General features: G+C 39.8%; 1 protein-coding gene across 1 annotated transcript; it reads left to right on the forward strand.

Moving 5' to 3' along the window:
- Positions 1-279: 279 nt before the first annotated feature.
- Positions 280-14,465, forward strand: LOC145917907 (glycine dehydrogenase (decarboxylating), mitochondrial-like). Its single transcript, XM_083003215.1, has 21 exons — positions 280-611; positions 682-760; positions 1,538-1,676; positions 1,766-1,857; positions 3,139-3,289; positions 4,347-4,494; positions 5,018-5,214; positions 5,577-5,779; positions 6,679-6,818; positions 8,014-8,094; positions 8,254-8,354; positions 8,629-8,817; positions 9,578-9,658; positions 10,109-10,310; positions 11,033-11,182; positions 11,595-11,855; positions 12,162-12,251; positions 12,525-12,635; positions 12,884-12,998; positions 13,308-13,453; positions 14,045-14,465. The coding sequence occupies exons 1-21, from the start codon at positions 408-410 to the stop codon at positions 14,168-14,170; spliced, it is 3,006 nt and encodes a 1,001-aa protein (XP_082859341.1). The 5' UTR covers positions 280-407; the 3' UTR covers positions 14,171-14,465.
- The last annotated feature ends 188 nt before the right edge of the window (positions 14,466-14,653 follow it).

Here is a 14,653-nt window from a genome sequence, read left to right on the forward strand (position 1 = left end):
CAAAATTTATGTTACTATAGTGTTTGGGTGCTGTGCTCAGTTACTGGTTACTCAGTTAAAATTTGTGGTGCTTGCGCTGTTGGAAACTTTTCTGTTTTCATGGGCTACAGTTTCTGTTAACAGATATAAAAGTTTTCACCAAAAGTGAATTCGGTTCTAATTTTTTGCATTTCATTTGATTCGTTGTCCACATTGACTGTTGTCGCTGATGCAATCATATTCAAAAACTCTAACAAACTGGAAACTTTTGTGTACATGACAAAATCTTTTGCAGGTTAAGTCAATTGTTTTGTTTTTAGGAACAATGAAAACAACAAAGCAAATGTGTTGAATGTCTTTATAAAGCTCAGTTCTGTCTTTGACTGCTTCCTGCAACCTCAACAAGTTAAGACAACATCAGCAATAATATGATAAGACTACAATCATCACAGCGCACTCTTATGTGCATTCTTAAACAGCCAAAAATATCACAAAAAGTTGTACCATTTTGCCCCCAAAGATACTCATCAGCACTAAGTACCATTTTCCCTAAACATGAAGAATTTGCAACCCGTCACATTGGGCCCAGCCAAGAACAACAACAACAGATGCTTGCCGCACTTGGAGTAAAGGTATTTTTGTGTCAAAACTATCTAAAAATATTTGTTTGCATGTCTTTGACAGTGAACCATTCATTTTTAGAATATTGATGACCTCATAGACAAAACTATACCGTCAGATATCAGGCTTTCAAAGGACTTGGATCTTGAAGAGTCAGTTTGTAAGTAAAAGTTGGCAATTTCTTTTGACAGTATGTGTACATATATTAATTTTCATTACAAATTAATTTAAATCACAAACAATGACAATGTATATACGAATAAATTTTTGTGATAATGATAAGATTAATGAGGTCTTAAATTTTTACACTGAAATAAATGCAGTTTGTGGGTTCTATGTGTGTGTGTGTGTATTACCGCCTGTAATGGATAAACGAGTAATTGTTTGCAAAAAAAGCGTCCTTTTATGTTATCAATAAACCGGTAGATTGTCCAGTCAAACCACCAAGCGTGTTCTTTCTGTGGTTGACTGACTGGGCATAGCATGGTTTTCGGGGAAACGCCCACATTTCGACCAATCGAATGGCGAGCATGCCAGCGGTACACCATCGAACGAGACGGTGCTTACTGCTTTTTCTCCTAACTTTGTTTTGACCGCAACGGAAGAAGGGAAATTAACGAAGTGTGCAAACCACTGTGGCCGTTGCAAAACGCTTTGTTTGAGTTCTTTTGACGTAGAAACGATTTGTGATGACTCACCGAAACCCACTGACGTGAGGCTGGGGCGGTTTGTGTTTTTTGGGGGATATTTTTCTTATGTTTAACATATATATCTGTAGCAACAACTACGCTGATGAACAATACACAAAAGAAATGGTTTGGGCGCCGATAAAACCACAAGGGTTATTAAGTCAGACGCACATCCATGCATAAAAAAGTTAAAATCGCCGGTTTGCCGTGTTTTGCCTTATTTTGCTGAAAATAAATCTGTATGGCAGGTGAAAATGAAATTCTTGATCGGCTTCATGAGCTCGCCAAGCAAAACAGGTGCGAGTGGCGATCCTACATTGGTATGGGATATTACAACTGCTCTGTGCCGCCCACTATCGTCAGAAACATGCTGGAAAACCCTGGTTGGTAAGTAAAAAGGTTGAAATATACAGTTCGATCCGTTATTTTAGTATCGCTTACAAGCCACTAAGTGAGGTATTGTGTGTTATATACAGGTCAACTCCATACACTCCGTACCAACCAGAAATGGCCCAAGGACGGTTAGAAAGTTTGTTGAATTACCAGACCATGGTGGTGGATATGACCGGTGAGTGAAGTTCCTGAGTTTCTGACGATTTTTTTGGATTCCTCGTAACTTTGACCCTACGGTGAACCAAAAAATTATAGGAAACACTGTGTTCGGAGCTACTGTATGTCCTTATTCGATAACTAATGTATTTGTGTAAGTAATGTATGCGTTATGGGCGTTGCGATGAACATAATACACATAAGAAATTGAAATTGCTCGTTTCACGAGAGCAGCATCTGTGTTTTTGGCAGAGGTTGTCAGACGTGTTTGGTGTCCGTCAGTGCGTGTCAAATACGTTTTTTGAAACATGGCTTCCGGCCCACACATTCTGCTAAGTTATGAGAAAAACCTTACGTTAGAACTCAAAATCAAAATTGTTTTAGAAACAGATAAATTTGTTTTATAAATGATTCAAAAATAGTCATATCTTTTCAAATAACGATTTGGTCTATTGAAAACGGCACAAAAAGACCTTGAACCACAGTCGGTGAACTTAGCAAAAAGGTTGTGAATGTTTTTGTTTGATATTTTGTCTCATTGTGGTCGCACGCTTATACGTAACGTTCACGTTGTGCAACAGCGGAAATCGTCGCCGAATCATGTGTTTGTTTTTACTAAAAACTGAGCGATGCGCAATTCGCAATGTTATTGTTGTGTCAACGATTTTTTGCACTTGTTTTAATCTAACTGGGTCATCTTACAGTGAATTCACTACGCCGGTTGGTTCTAAACAATATATTGTTCAGGTAATTATTTTTTACATAACGCCCATAAAAAAATGTGACACAATTTAGTTTCCATTATTGTCACTGCCTGATCAAAAAAATTCGCCCGTGCCTTGACCATTTTTCTTCGGTTGATCTGGCAAAGTGTAACAGGTGCATGGGTCAAACGTTATCCCGAATTAATTATATCTCTGGTTAAAGTTCAACAACGAAACACCAGTGATTATATTGTGTGATGAAAATAGTGTGTTGTGACTTGGCGTTGCTGCCAGGCATATTTCAACCTGATACAACCTGTCTCTGGCACAATCGAACCTTAATTAAGGTTATTGTTTTACATCATTGTCCACATTTTGAAATGATTCTATTTCCCCGTATCCTGCTTGGCCAAGATTTGCTGATTGCGTGTTGTACTTTAATTCGTGTGCAAAAATTGTACGTATCATCATGGGTGTGGACGAGGGGTCGTGCCCTGCACTAGATCCTGATTTGTGCACGACTTCGTCAAACCCGAAACGATTCACGCAAGTTTTCAATTATCTTCGCACGTAACAACGTGAATTGTGTTGCGAAGGTCTGGATATTGCCAACGCCTCACTGCTGGACGAAGCGACCGCCGCGGCCGAAGCTGTTTCCCTTTGCTTCCGCCACAACAAGCGAATCAAGTTCTACGTAGATGAGAAAATCAACCCACAGGCACTGGAAGTGGTCAGGACGCGAGCGGCGTAAGTGACAACAATTATACAACAAGTACAAAACCGCACATGTGTTATGGATGGGTTTGTAGGTCAGGATCGTTGAGTAACAGTCAATGGCTGAATCCCGAACCGGAACTCAGCCAATAGCGCGACACGTCCATCGGCCCATAGTTTGTCGGTCCATGCCTGCTTCTTAGATTAGTTTTCTCACGCAGCGTCTCGGAATATATAAAAACGTGCTTATTTTTGACTTACGTGCTTGGTTTTCTTGTTCAAAAGTATGACAAATTAGTCACTTGGCGCCGTGCTGGACGTTTCTAGACGATGTGCCAAAAAGTGTTACCGATAAAAAAAGGTCACTATTCTGCCGCAAGTTAAATTACTCTTCGAAATCGGCAAATTTCTAAAACAAATCCGAATTTGACGTCAACCACAAAGTACGGGCTGAGGAAACCCTAATTACCCATAAGGATATAGGTATGTGCGTCCCAAAATTTGAATCTTTTGTTCGATAGAAGGCCATTGACCGGCGACAAATATTAGAGGGGTAACATCCTAACAAAGGATAACAAATAGTAAACTTCCAGCGTGCATGCGGTCTTGTCGGATGTTACGCGTCGTTCCTCATGTAACAGTCAAAGCGGCTAAACCAGTTTAACGATGATATTTATGGTCCGTGACGGTTACGGTGGTTGGAGTGTTTATTTGGGTTCAAACACCGCAAGGCCAGCTCCTATAGCCGGGGTTGCGATATTGTGTTCATTTCTGAGATTTGTTCTTTAGTTTTCGTCTCCCAATGTGCTTATTTATTCATAAAATACAGATTGTTGGTTTTGAGGCGCGGCACTGGACATTTAAATCGACTTCTTCAATAAAAAGTCCTGGCAAAATATTAATATTTTCCTCAAACACGGACAAATCCGATATTCCGGCATCAAAAAGCTGCATTCTTGTTTTTTAGTCCACGTCTATGGTAACCCAGCCTTATGTCCCATACACTTACTACCATTACGATAAAACTGTGAGAACCGTGTGTCATTTTTTTTCCACTTCAGTACCAAAATCTAACTAAAAACCATTGCAGCTTGATTGGAGTTGAAATCTTCGTTGAAAAACTCGATCGGATGGATTTCAGTTGTCGTGACTTTAGCGGAGTGCTCATCCAGTATCCAAACACAGAAGGAAAAGTGTTCGACTTCAGTGACTTGATCGAACAAGCCCATACGCACGGGGTGATTGTCTTAAACCTTTTCCTTTTTGGTATGGCTGTATAGACTATAAGCATATAAAGTGTTCTATAGGAGCTGTTCACCCTACACGGCTACTTTTGTAAGATGTGAAACGCTTAAGTTTGCTGTAGAATTACACAAACGTAGGTGTGTTGGTGAAGCCTGGTCATAGGAGTATTTAATTTTATGCCAATAATGTCATACATATTCATTTTGACCCCTTTTTTTACCTGTGGAGCATTCCGACGCTGTGTAGCCACGTTTTATTATTGTACCTGCATAATTCTATAGCATTCGCAGAGTCTATGTACATTAACTTTTACGAAAAAATCGAAAAAAAAATAAAAAATTTTTGCGTAATTTTTGTAAAAAAATAGTGTGTCGCTTTGAACCAAATGTCATTTGTCATTTTAAACGTCGTGGGTTTTATATCCGAAATTCAAAAAAACGAAAAATCTCCCCTGCATTAAAAACAAAGCACATTTATTATGAATATTCCATCACAATTACACACTTATTTTCCCAGTCCCTGGTTGCTTGTTCGACCGACCTCTTGGCGCTTGCTCTGATCAAGTCACCTGGTGAGTTGGGTTGCGATATTGCGTTGGGAAGCAGTCAACGTTTCGGTGTCCCCCTCAACTATGGTGGACCACACGCCGCATTCTTCGCCGTCAGGAATGAGTTGAAACGGTTGATGCCTGGAAGGGTGGTTGGAGTAACCAGGTAACCTCCCTCGAAAACATAAAAACGTTCGTCTGATGGCGTTGCGTGATTGGGATATCTGAATGCAGTTCAACTTACAAAGTGAACTATGAATAATAATTTTTAAATTGTTACCACGACAATCTTTCGTTTTTCTGTCATTTGATGACAAGAGAAAGAAATTATATCGCAATAAATACTACTTTATAAAAATGTTTTACTAAATATTAGTGCGTATTATAAAATTTAGAATGGTGCCCATAAATTCACATTTTCAATACACGTACCTCATTTATAGACTGAATGCCATCAGCAATCATTAACAAGTAACATAAGTTCGAGCGTGACGGGCGGATTAAAACGCAAATGTATGTCCTTTCCAGAGACAGCCACGGAAAGAAAGTGTACAGACTTGCCCTACAAACACGTGAGCAACACATACGACGCGCCAAAGCCACCTCCAACATCTGCACCGCCCAGGCACTCCTCGCCAACATGTCCGCCATGTTCGCAGTTTACCACGGAGCTGCTGGAATCAGTCACCTCGCTAACCGGGTCCACAACGCCGCTTTGCTTTTAGCCGAAGGTATGTGGGGTAGAACCGTGCGAAGGCGAACATTTCGGTTCAAGAGCTAAGAAAATTGACTGGCTGGTCAAAATCGCGCAATTAAATTGCATAGAACTATAGTATAATTTTCGGAAGCGACTTTAATTTATGCTAATTCCTGGAAATGTTCATACTGCAGTTATAAAATGAACAAACAGTGTTTACACTACAGGTAATGATACATTAACTAAGGTTTAAACAATGTAACCAAAAAAACAATCAAAAACGTGTACTAGAGTTGCATTAAACTGCAGTATATGAACATTGTTCTATAGTTGCATTAATATGTGTCAATTCCTGGCGATCCTGAATGAAAGATTTTGCCTTGTCTGGAATAGATGGTTGACGTGGTATTTTGCCTATGGCAAAGATATTCAAAGCGTGATAGTAACTGAAAATAAGAAATAGAATTTCTATTATGTTACCATGGCTGTTATGAAATCCAGCTAGAATATTTGATTGAAATAATATCAGGAAATATTTGGTTTTAAACAACAAACACACGACCATTTTGCAGGAATAGGAAATAAAGATAGTTTTGGGCAAGTAAAATCGTGTTTCCGTTGTATTAGTCAACCAGAAAAGACACTCTTTATTCATACAATATTTTGTTCAAAAAAGGCGACGGCCCATTATTTTCTAATTGTTTTCATCGTTACATAATGTTTCTGTTTATTCTGTCAAATGATGTAGCATTTGTTCAATATTTTTTCGTTGTAAGTTCAATGCATTGTACACAGTGGTGGGATTCAATTTTTTTGTCAGCCGGTTCTATCACAAAAGTCATATTTTTCCGGTTCTGTTACAAAAATTGACTACTGGTAAACGTTGGCTTGAAGTCAAACACTTAATTGAAAGAACATGTATTCCATTCACAGGTGTCAGACAAGCCGGTCACTACCTCGTCCATTCTGACTTCTTCGACACGGTGATGATCCATCTGACCTCCGGAATCCACGACATCTACAGGAGGTCGGGCGAGAAAATGATCAACCTGAGAATCTACAACGATGGGAAGGTGGAAACTCTTTTTTTGATTCTTTCATTCTACCTGGCTGCAATGTCTTGGCTGCGATTCCAATGAACCTAATTGTCTGTGTATACGCTGTGATATCCAAGTCAACTTTAAACACATTGGTGCATCTTATGCCCCCGAATCTCAATCCCCTTAATCACATAATTCATAGGAAAAATTTAACGACAAGCTTGAACGCAGGATTTTCTTCCTAAGCGTTTTTACAGTATTCTGCCAGCACGTTGTTCGTCATTCATTAAGTGGTATATCATAAACAAAAGGGTATACGCAGTGGGGCGAACCTGCCTTGCCATGCGACAGCAAAACTGATAAACTTCCGGATTAATATCCCGTGCTAACGGTCGTCCGTTAAGTCTAATTACGTACATTGATTACCTATTTGTATCTAGAAAAAATTGGCATCCGGTTGGGCACCTTTTTATATCAACTACATTAATTTGTACACACGTTTACACGCACTGTTTCGACCTGTAAGGTCTCATCAGTGCAGCTGCTGACAGTGGCACTGTGCTATAGCTTTTACACTAGCGGGCATACTAATTTCCACTTTGTGGTACCTTTCGGTCAACGTCGATCCGTTGGGTACCCTATACTTAGTACCAAACAACAGAGACGAACTACTGTCGAGCGTACTATGTCCGAACGGATCTGCTTGGTAAACAATAGTGCTAAAGGCAAAAACACCAATGCAATATATGTGGTTTTTTTGCACAAATTTGTACACAGTTTACCTTGTTTTTAGTAAGCAACGTGATCTCAAACATGAACAGTTGTTTTATTATAATCACTTTAAAAAGATTCGCACTCACAGCCATGGTCAGTTGCTCGCTGAAATAGAATTACGTTGAGCAAATAACCAGAATATTCTCCAACTTGAGATGTTTAATGGAATTTGGACTGCGCTGTGTATTCCTGGACATCTCAAACTCCTCGCGTGTTTCTAGGCATATGCGCCTCGACATTTGACCACGTTGTGTTTTTGCTCCTTTATTCGAATACATCCTGATAAAGGCTTCTGCATAACAACAGAAACGTCGATACTTATAAATATTATCGTCAGAAGTGTCCTTTTTTGTAGCATATTATGCCTGGCATTATCATTATATTATTTGAAGTACGTTTTAGTATGTTATGTAGATTTTTTGGTTTTATCAAAACTTAAAATCGTCTTTTTTAGATTGGAGTGGCTCTTGATGAAACGGTGACTGAACAGGATTTGGACGATCTCCTTTATGTGTTCGGATGCGAAAAAACTTCGGTAATTTGATGAGTTTTGCGAAAACAATATTAGGTTGCTTGATAACATTGAACCTTCTAAAACTATGTGAATTAACTCAAACCTTTGACTTTTTTCCGATATCACGTGATCTGTCCCCTATGCATTTTTTACCCTTGTGACGTATTTGTCACGTGACAGAACGAACTTGCTGAAGAACTCGGTGGAAAACTTGAGGGGAAATTATCTGATTCCCCGTTTCGACGCGAGACTGAATTCTTGACACATCCTGTATTCGAAAGGTGCGCATATGAATTCTGCCAGTCTTTTTTCCGTACATTATTCCTGTAACACATTTTGGTTTATGCAATAAACAGCAGTTATTATTATCCTTCAATACACGTATATGGTGATAAGGACACAATATTAATGTGTTAAAGATGCTGGATGTCGTTTAAATCAACTCTTACACGTGTCAAATTGTAAAAACCTTTTTCCATTATTTTTCCGTCAAACATGACGAATTGTCAAGAAAGCGGATTCGGTCAAGCGTGAAATCTTTTCCGCACGATTTAGATACCGCACCGAGACGAATCTGGTTCGTTACATGAAGCGACTGGAGAACAAAGACGTTTCCCTCGTCCACTCCATGATCCCGCTCGGCTCCTGTACGATGAAGTTGAACGCTACCTCCCAGATGGAGCCAATATCGTGGCGGGAATTTGCCAACATTCATCCATACGTCCCAATCGACCAAGCAAGAGGGTAAATAAGTGTTGTAGCGCTTATTGGCAGCTTAGGAACTGGACTTACTGTAGAATTGCACTGATTTTGTTCCATTAATGCCAAAAACATTCAGTCTTAAAATTTGGCGACACACTTTTACCCAATACGTAATACTTATGACGTCATAATAGAAGTGGTCGTATGAATGAAGCTAGGCTATCGAATTTTGATTTTCCTTTTTGTCCAAAAGTGGTGACTTAAAAATTGCCAAAGTTAATTCGAGAGTAGAAAAAGCTGTTGGCACTCTGGTTTCGAAATACTTGTATCGCTCGGTTCGGGCTATTGCAACGAACATATGTATTATGTTGCATTATGCTGACTAATACAAATCGATTTTGCTTTGGGCATTGTAGCAGCGCTTAACCAAGCTCGTATTGTAAAAAGGATGTTTAATGATAAATTTTGCATATTTCATTATTTGGGTTGCCACTAATGAAGTTTTTGCGAAATTACCAGAATATAATAAACATTGTGCACAACAAACCGTGTGAATGCAAATTCCTTTTTGACAAGAATTCCACATAATATACAATTTGTTGCTGTCTGTAACACGAGATAATTGCGACTATAGCAAATTATCTACAGGCAAATTGGGGAATATATTTTGGTGACCAGCAAGAACGTACCAACCCATACACTCATACTCTGGTTTAAAAAAGTGTTTTTTTCGCGTGTTCAATCTTGCCAAAATTTGTCTGCCCCCAATTATGTTTTTACTGACATGGAGGTTATCACGCAGGTACCAACTTCTCATCAAGGAATTAGAACGTGACCTGTGCGAATTGACCGGTTACGACAGCATATGTTTCCAACCGAACAGGTAAAACTGCAAACAGTTAACACCATGGATTCGATGAATCTTTACAGGGATAATTTCCAACCAACGATTCTACGAGAATTATCGTAAAATTATTGATAATGAAAACAGACCGGGACTTGATTTTAATTCAGTTTCTGGTTTTGCATTAGATGGTTTTATGCGTCGTTGCGAATTGTATTTTCCCCCTTTTTACGCATATTTGCTGTACAGTGCTGAGTAATGGTATTACTTATCGCTTTTTCGCGACCATTCGAAATTACGTGTGCATGATTCACAAACTTTTCTCAACTGTCTCAGCTTTTTTCATTTCCTACATCCAAAGCCACGACGTACAAGATGTGAAAAAACAATTGCAGCTAAGCAGAGTAACGAATAGATCCATTTCCCTACATATATGTATTCAAAAAAAGCTTGTATATATTTTTCTCCAAACATTTTTTCTCTGCACAGTGGCGCCCAGGGTGAATTCACCGGACTTGCGGCGATCCGGGCTTACTTCAAATCCAGGGGTGAGAACCAGCGTACTGTTTGTCTCATTCCAACCTCTGCACACGGAACAAACCCGGCTTCGGCGCAGATGTGTGGAATGAGAGTTGTCCCAGTCAAGGTCAACGCTAGCGGTTCCGTGGATATGGACGACCTCAGTAGACTGGTCAGTATTTCAGAAGCATGTCAGAGATCATATGGAAAACATATGAAGTGTTTTGTTTTATGTGTTATCGATTCCGGCGTGTTTTATCCAAACAAGCTGCTTTTCCCCCAAACAGCAAGTACGAAATATTTACAACATTTCAATCCCTTATCGCGCAAACAAAATGTTGCTTGTCCTGTTGGCTTATGTATATAGGTAGATCCCTTATCGCGTTATGTAAATCCCTTATCGCGCAAACGAAAAATCCTGTTGGTTTATGTATATAGCAAGGAAATATCTCCATCGGGGGTTTTCAGTTACTTTGGACACAGAAATGCGGTTGGTGAATTACAATCTCCCAAAAAGAAAACACTGTTTTACCGGAAGTAATGGCATGCTTTCGCATAGCAAGATAGGATCTATTTGGCGGTCTCAGCTCTTGCATTTTGATCATAAGGTTCACATGCACACAACCATGGAATTGCAGCCGTGAAACCACTGAGCTCCTGTAGCTTAGTTGGTAGAGCGTTGGGCCTGGTAAGTCCAGGGTCGTGAGTTCGTGAGTTGGAGCTTGATTTTTTAGATCTCGCTCAGACTTGTCGGGAAAAGTGGCTGATCCAGCTGGGCTACAATGCCTGGGAACCACTGTTTTACCACTTACTAAAAACAATCATCTGCTGTAATGTAACAGCCAATGACAAATCCTTCAAATACTTGAGCTCAAATAGATTATATCTGTACAGGCTCACAAGTACTCTGACAACCTTGCTGCCATCATGCTTACTTACCCGTCCACCAACGGAGTATTTGAGGAAGGCATTCAAGAAACGTGTGACCTCATCCACAGGCTGGGAGGGCAGGTGTACATCGATGGAGCTAATATGAATGCCCAGGTTCAACTTGTTGTGATGATTTACCAAATTGTGGGCGTTTTTGGGGCGTCAGCTTGTGCCGTTTACATCAAAACGTTGAGTTTAAACCACAACTTCTAGAGATGCGTGCTCAAGGTTGTTGCTCACGTTGTCGGGTATATTGCTAACTCGATTCGACTCGGCCTTTGCCAGAACTAGTTTAATTTACCCTTTGAGGTTGTGACGCATTGGCTTCAACGCATGAAAGATAATCTACTCCACTGACAGCAGCTTAAATGCCACCTTGAACCATTTCTTGCTGTGACTGGCCTCAAAATTTCGAAATTGTCAACCTGTTATTTCAACTTACTGTTTTACGAATTTTCAATTTGAAAAGTTCATGCCATATATTCACGGTAAAATTAAGTTACGAACTCTGTCATTTGTTACGCAGGTCGGCCTGTGTAGACCCGGTGACTATGGTTCCGACGTATCCCATCTAAACCTTCACAAGACATTTTGTATTCCCCATGGTGGCGGTGGGCCTGGAATGGGTCCGATTGGGGTCAAGAAGCATCTTGTGCCTTTTCTGCCTACTCACCCTGTGGTGCCACCTACCGAGAGTTTACAAGCCGGCGCTAAACCGCTTGGTGTCGTCAGCGCTGCGCCGTGGGGCTCTGCATGTATTTTGCCCATTTCTTGGGCTTATGTTAAGGTAAGATGTCTTTCGTATTACAAGTATGACACGGTAGGTATCGTTTTACTACCGTAAGACTTGAAAGAAGAAATAATAAACAAATTCTAGTCAACTTCAAAAAACATTTCCATAGGTGTGATTAAGTAATGTTTTTAAACCACAAAAGGTGTTTTTTGAGGGTGATATGTTGTATGTTGTACCTTTGTTTAAGTGGAACTCCATGTGCATGTTATAACATCTCCTGTAAACTTCAAATAGCGAGTTTCGCTGTTGAGTTAGAATACATTATGTACGCTAAATAAATTTAAATGACGTTATGTACAGATGATGGGAGCAAAGGGTTTGATGGACGCCTCAAAGATTGCTATTTTGAACGCAAACTACATGGCACACAGACTAAAGGATAACTACAAGGTGAATTGTACCAACCGATGTTACATCCATACAAGTGTAGTTTAATGTGCATTGCTAGGGTATATTGACCTCCAAAAGTGGCCTAGTTATGGGACCACAGGACTTTCTCACACAATAATACAGTGATGAAGTTTATTTTGTATTGGGATCTCACTAAAAATATGACGTTTTTAAAATCCTGGTGTATAACTTTTATTGAAACCCAATACAAACCATTGCTTGTTTGGGTGAACGCATTCCCAAATTTTTCACCGTATGATATTCTCTGCACAGGTTGTCTACACTGGGGCGAACGGTTTCAACGCTCACGAATTCATCATCGACGCACGAAACTTCAAAGCAACCGCCAACATAGAGGCTGCCGATATCGCAAAACGTCTACAGGTATTTTGCTTGTTTCCACTAACTGCATTTCTATTTAGTTCTACTTAGCTTTTAACCAAAGAATTGCGATGTAGATGCGTGCTAGTATGCAAATGCTACTTTAAAGATTCTGCATTTCATAATTCATATGTGCGTCGGCGTTTGAGTTCAGTTTTCAATTGTCAGTGGTGTTGTATGCTGTATAAGAAACCAATGCGGGTAATACGGTTCAAGTACAATCAGTTTTGGACTGCATTTTATTGCTGCAGGATTACGGCTTCCACGCCCCCACCATGTCGTGGCCGGTGCAGAATACGTTAATGTTGGAACCGACTGAAAGTGAGGACATGGAGGAATTAGACAGATATTGCGACTCACTGATCGGTAAAAACAATAAGGAAGTTTGTATGTGGACTTACTGCTATGCTGTTTGTAAAACTGTGTAACGTTTTTTTTGGCCAACAACAATGTGTTCGTGAATGCGATGGTGCTGCTTGCGATACGATTACAATGCCTTTTTTCGTGTTTTTGATCGCGCGCTGTCGCATTTTTCTCCTTTAAATGTGGTTAAGTCGTTTCCTTATACTGTTGCTGGAATTATATTTTTTTGTTTTAGGAAGTTACTTATAATCACTGTACAGTAGCCCTAAGCATTCAATTTTACTTGTTAAAACCTCGTGTATATTGTTTTAGCGATTCGTCAGGAGATTAAGGAGATTGAAGATGGAAAGTTCGACAAAGATGTGAATCCGCTTAAAATGGCTCCTCACACTTTAGAATGTATAAGTTCTGATGAATGGAACAGGCCGTACTCCAGAACGCAAGCTGCTTATCCCCTGGTATGATGCTAATCTGAACTGCTGTTTGGAAAACTCTTCTATAGTAAACTCATTGCAACCTTGTTTAGGGCATTTGGAAAACAGTTTTACAAAATTCTTTTTTAACATTTGGTTTAAATGCGAATTAAATATTCCGATATTGGATATTTTGAAAAAATGCATTTTCTTTTTGTACAAAACCATGTATGCCGCGTTTAATGTTAAGCAAAACCAGACGTAATTCGGTACTTTGATTGAGGTGAGGTACGCAGTGCTGGTTTCATCTTAAACATACGTAATATGTGATTCTTTTACATTCTTATAACATGCTTTTGTGAATGTCAAATTGCTGCAACTGGTGTTCTAATTGCAGTAATTTGCTGTCGCAAAGTAAAAGACTGTGCTTACCCGAGTATCAAATTCTCATATAGTTTATAAGCAAGAGCAAGTCAAATTGCTGGTTGTGTGATCAATATTGGTTACAAATTTATGTGCTCTCAAATCAAAGGCTTTATCGAACATTTCATATCTAAAAAACTGCCGCGATCTCTTCCGCCCAAATCTTTCCATTTATTCTGTCCCGGCTAAACTACAAACACTTTTCTTCTCCAGCCGCACGTGCAGCCCGAGTTCAAAATCTGGCCGACCGTCGGACGCATAGACGACGTTTACGGTGATCAGAACTTGGTGTGTACATGCCCTCCTATGGAAAACTACACGGAGGAAGAAGAAGAATAGACAAATGCCTCGCATGTCATCATTCGTACCAACACGCTACCGCATGCATACCTTTACCTTGCTTAGCTAATTGAGCGGTGTGATTACACAATTTAAGTTCTTTTGTCGGCTTGTAGTATCTGCTCGTTTCCATCTCCCACTATCTCTATACGTCACCATCTTCCTCGTTCTAATGTAACCCGTTTTTTTTGTGAAACCCTTATATCTCCCCGTTTCCTACTTCAGCTCTTAACGCCTCCACTTGTGTCCGTACGTGTGTGTTCTGTTGGCAAGAAATTTTATTCGAGCTACGGTTGGTGGGTGTTCCTACTCTCTCTAAGCTAAGGCTATTTTGAACTCCATACAATTGCGCATTTGTTTCAAAAAAGTTCGATCGGTGACTTTAAAACGGCGTACCATATACCTGCACACAGTCGTTTTTTTTTCACTTCAGCACGTTTGATCACAAATATGCAGCAAGGCCGGACAAATTCCCTGTAGATT

The sequence above is a fragment of the Ascidia mentula genome, chromosome 1, assembly GCF_947561715.1.
Source record: "Ascidia mentula chromosome 1, kaAscMent1.1, whole genome shotgun sequence".
Taxonomy (NCBI): Eukaryota; Metazoa; Chordata; class Ascidiacea; order Phlebobranchia; family Ascidiidae; genus Ascidia; species Ascidia mentula.

Excerpts from the sequence above, each read along its gene's own strand:
- LOC145917907 (XM_083003215.1), top strand. The coding sequence starts at position 408 with ATGATAAGACTACAATCATCACAGCGCACTCTTATGTGCATTCTTAAA. Across the intron at positions 12,636-12,883 it reads ATATCGCAAAACGTCTACAG|GATTACGGCTTCCACGCCCC; the intron begins GTATTTTGCTTG and ends TTATTGCTGCAG. Across the intron at positions 13,454-14,044 it reads CGCAAGCTGCTTATCCCCTG|CCGCACGTGCAGCCCGAGTT; the intron begins GTATGATGCTAA and ends TTTCTTCTCCAG.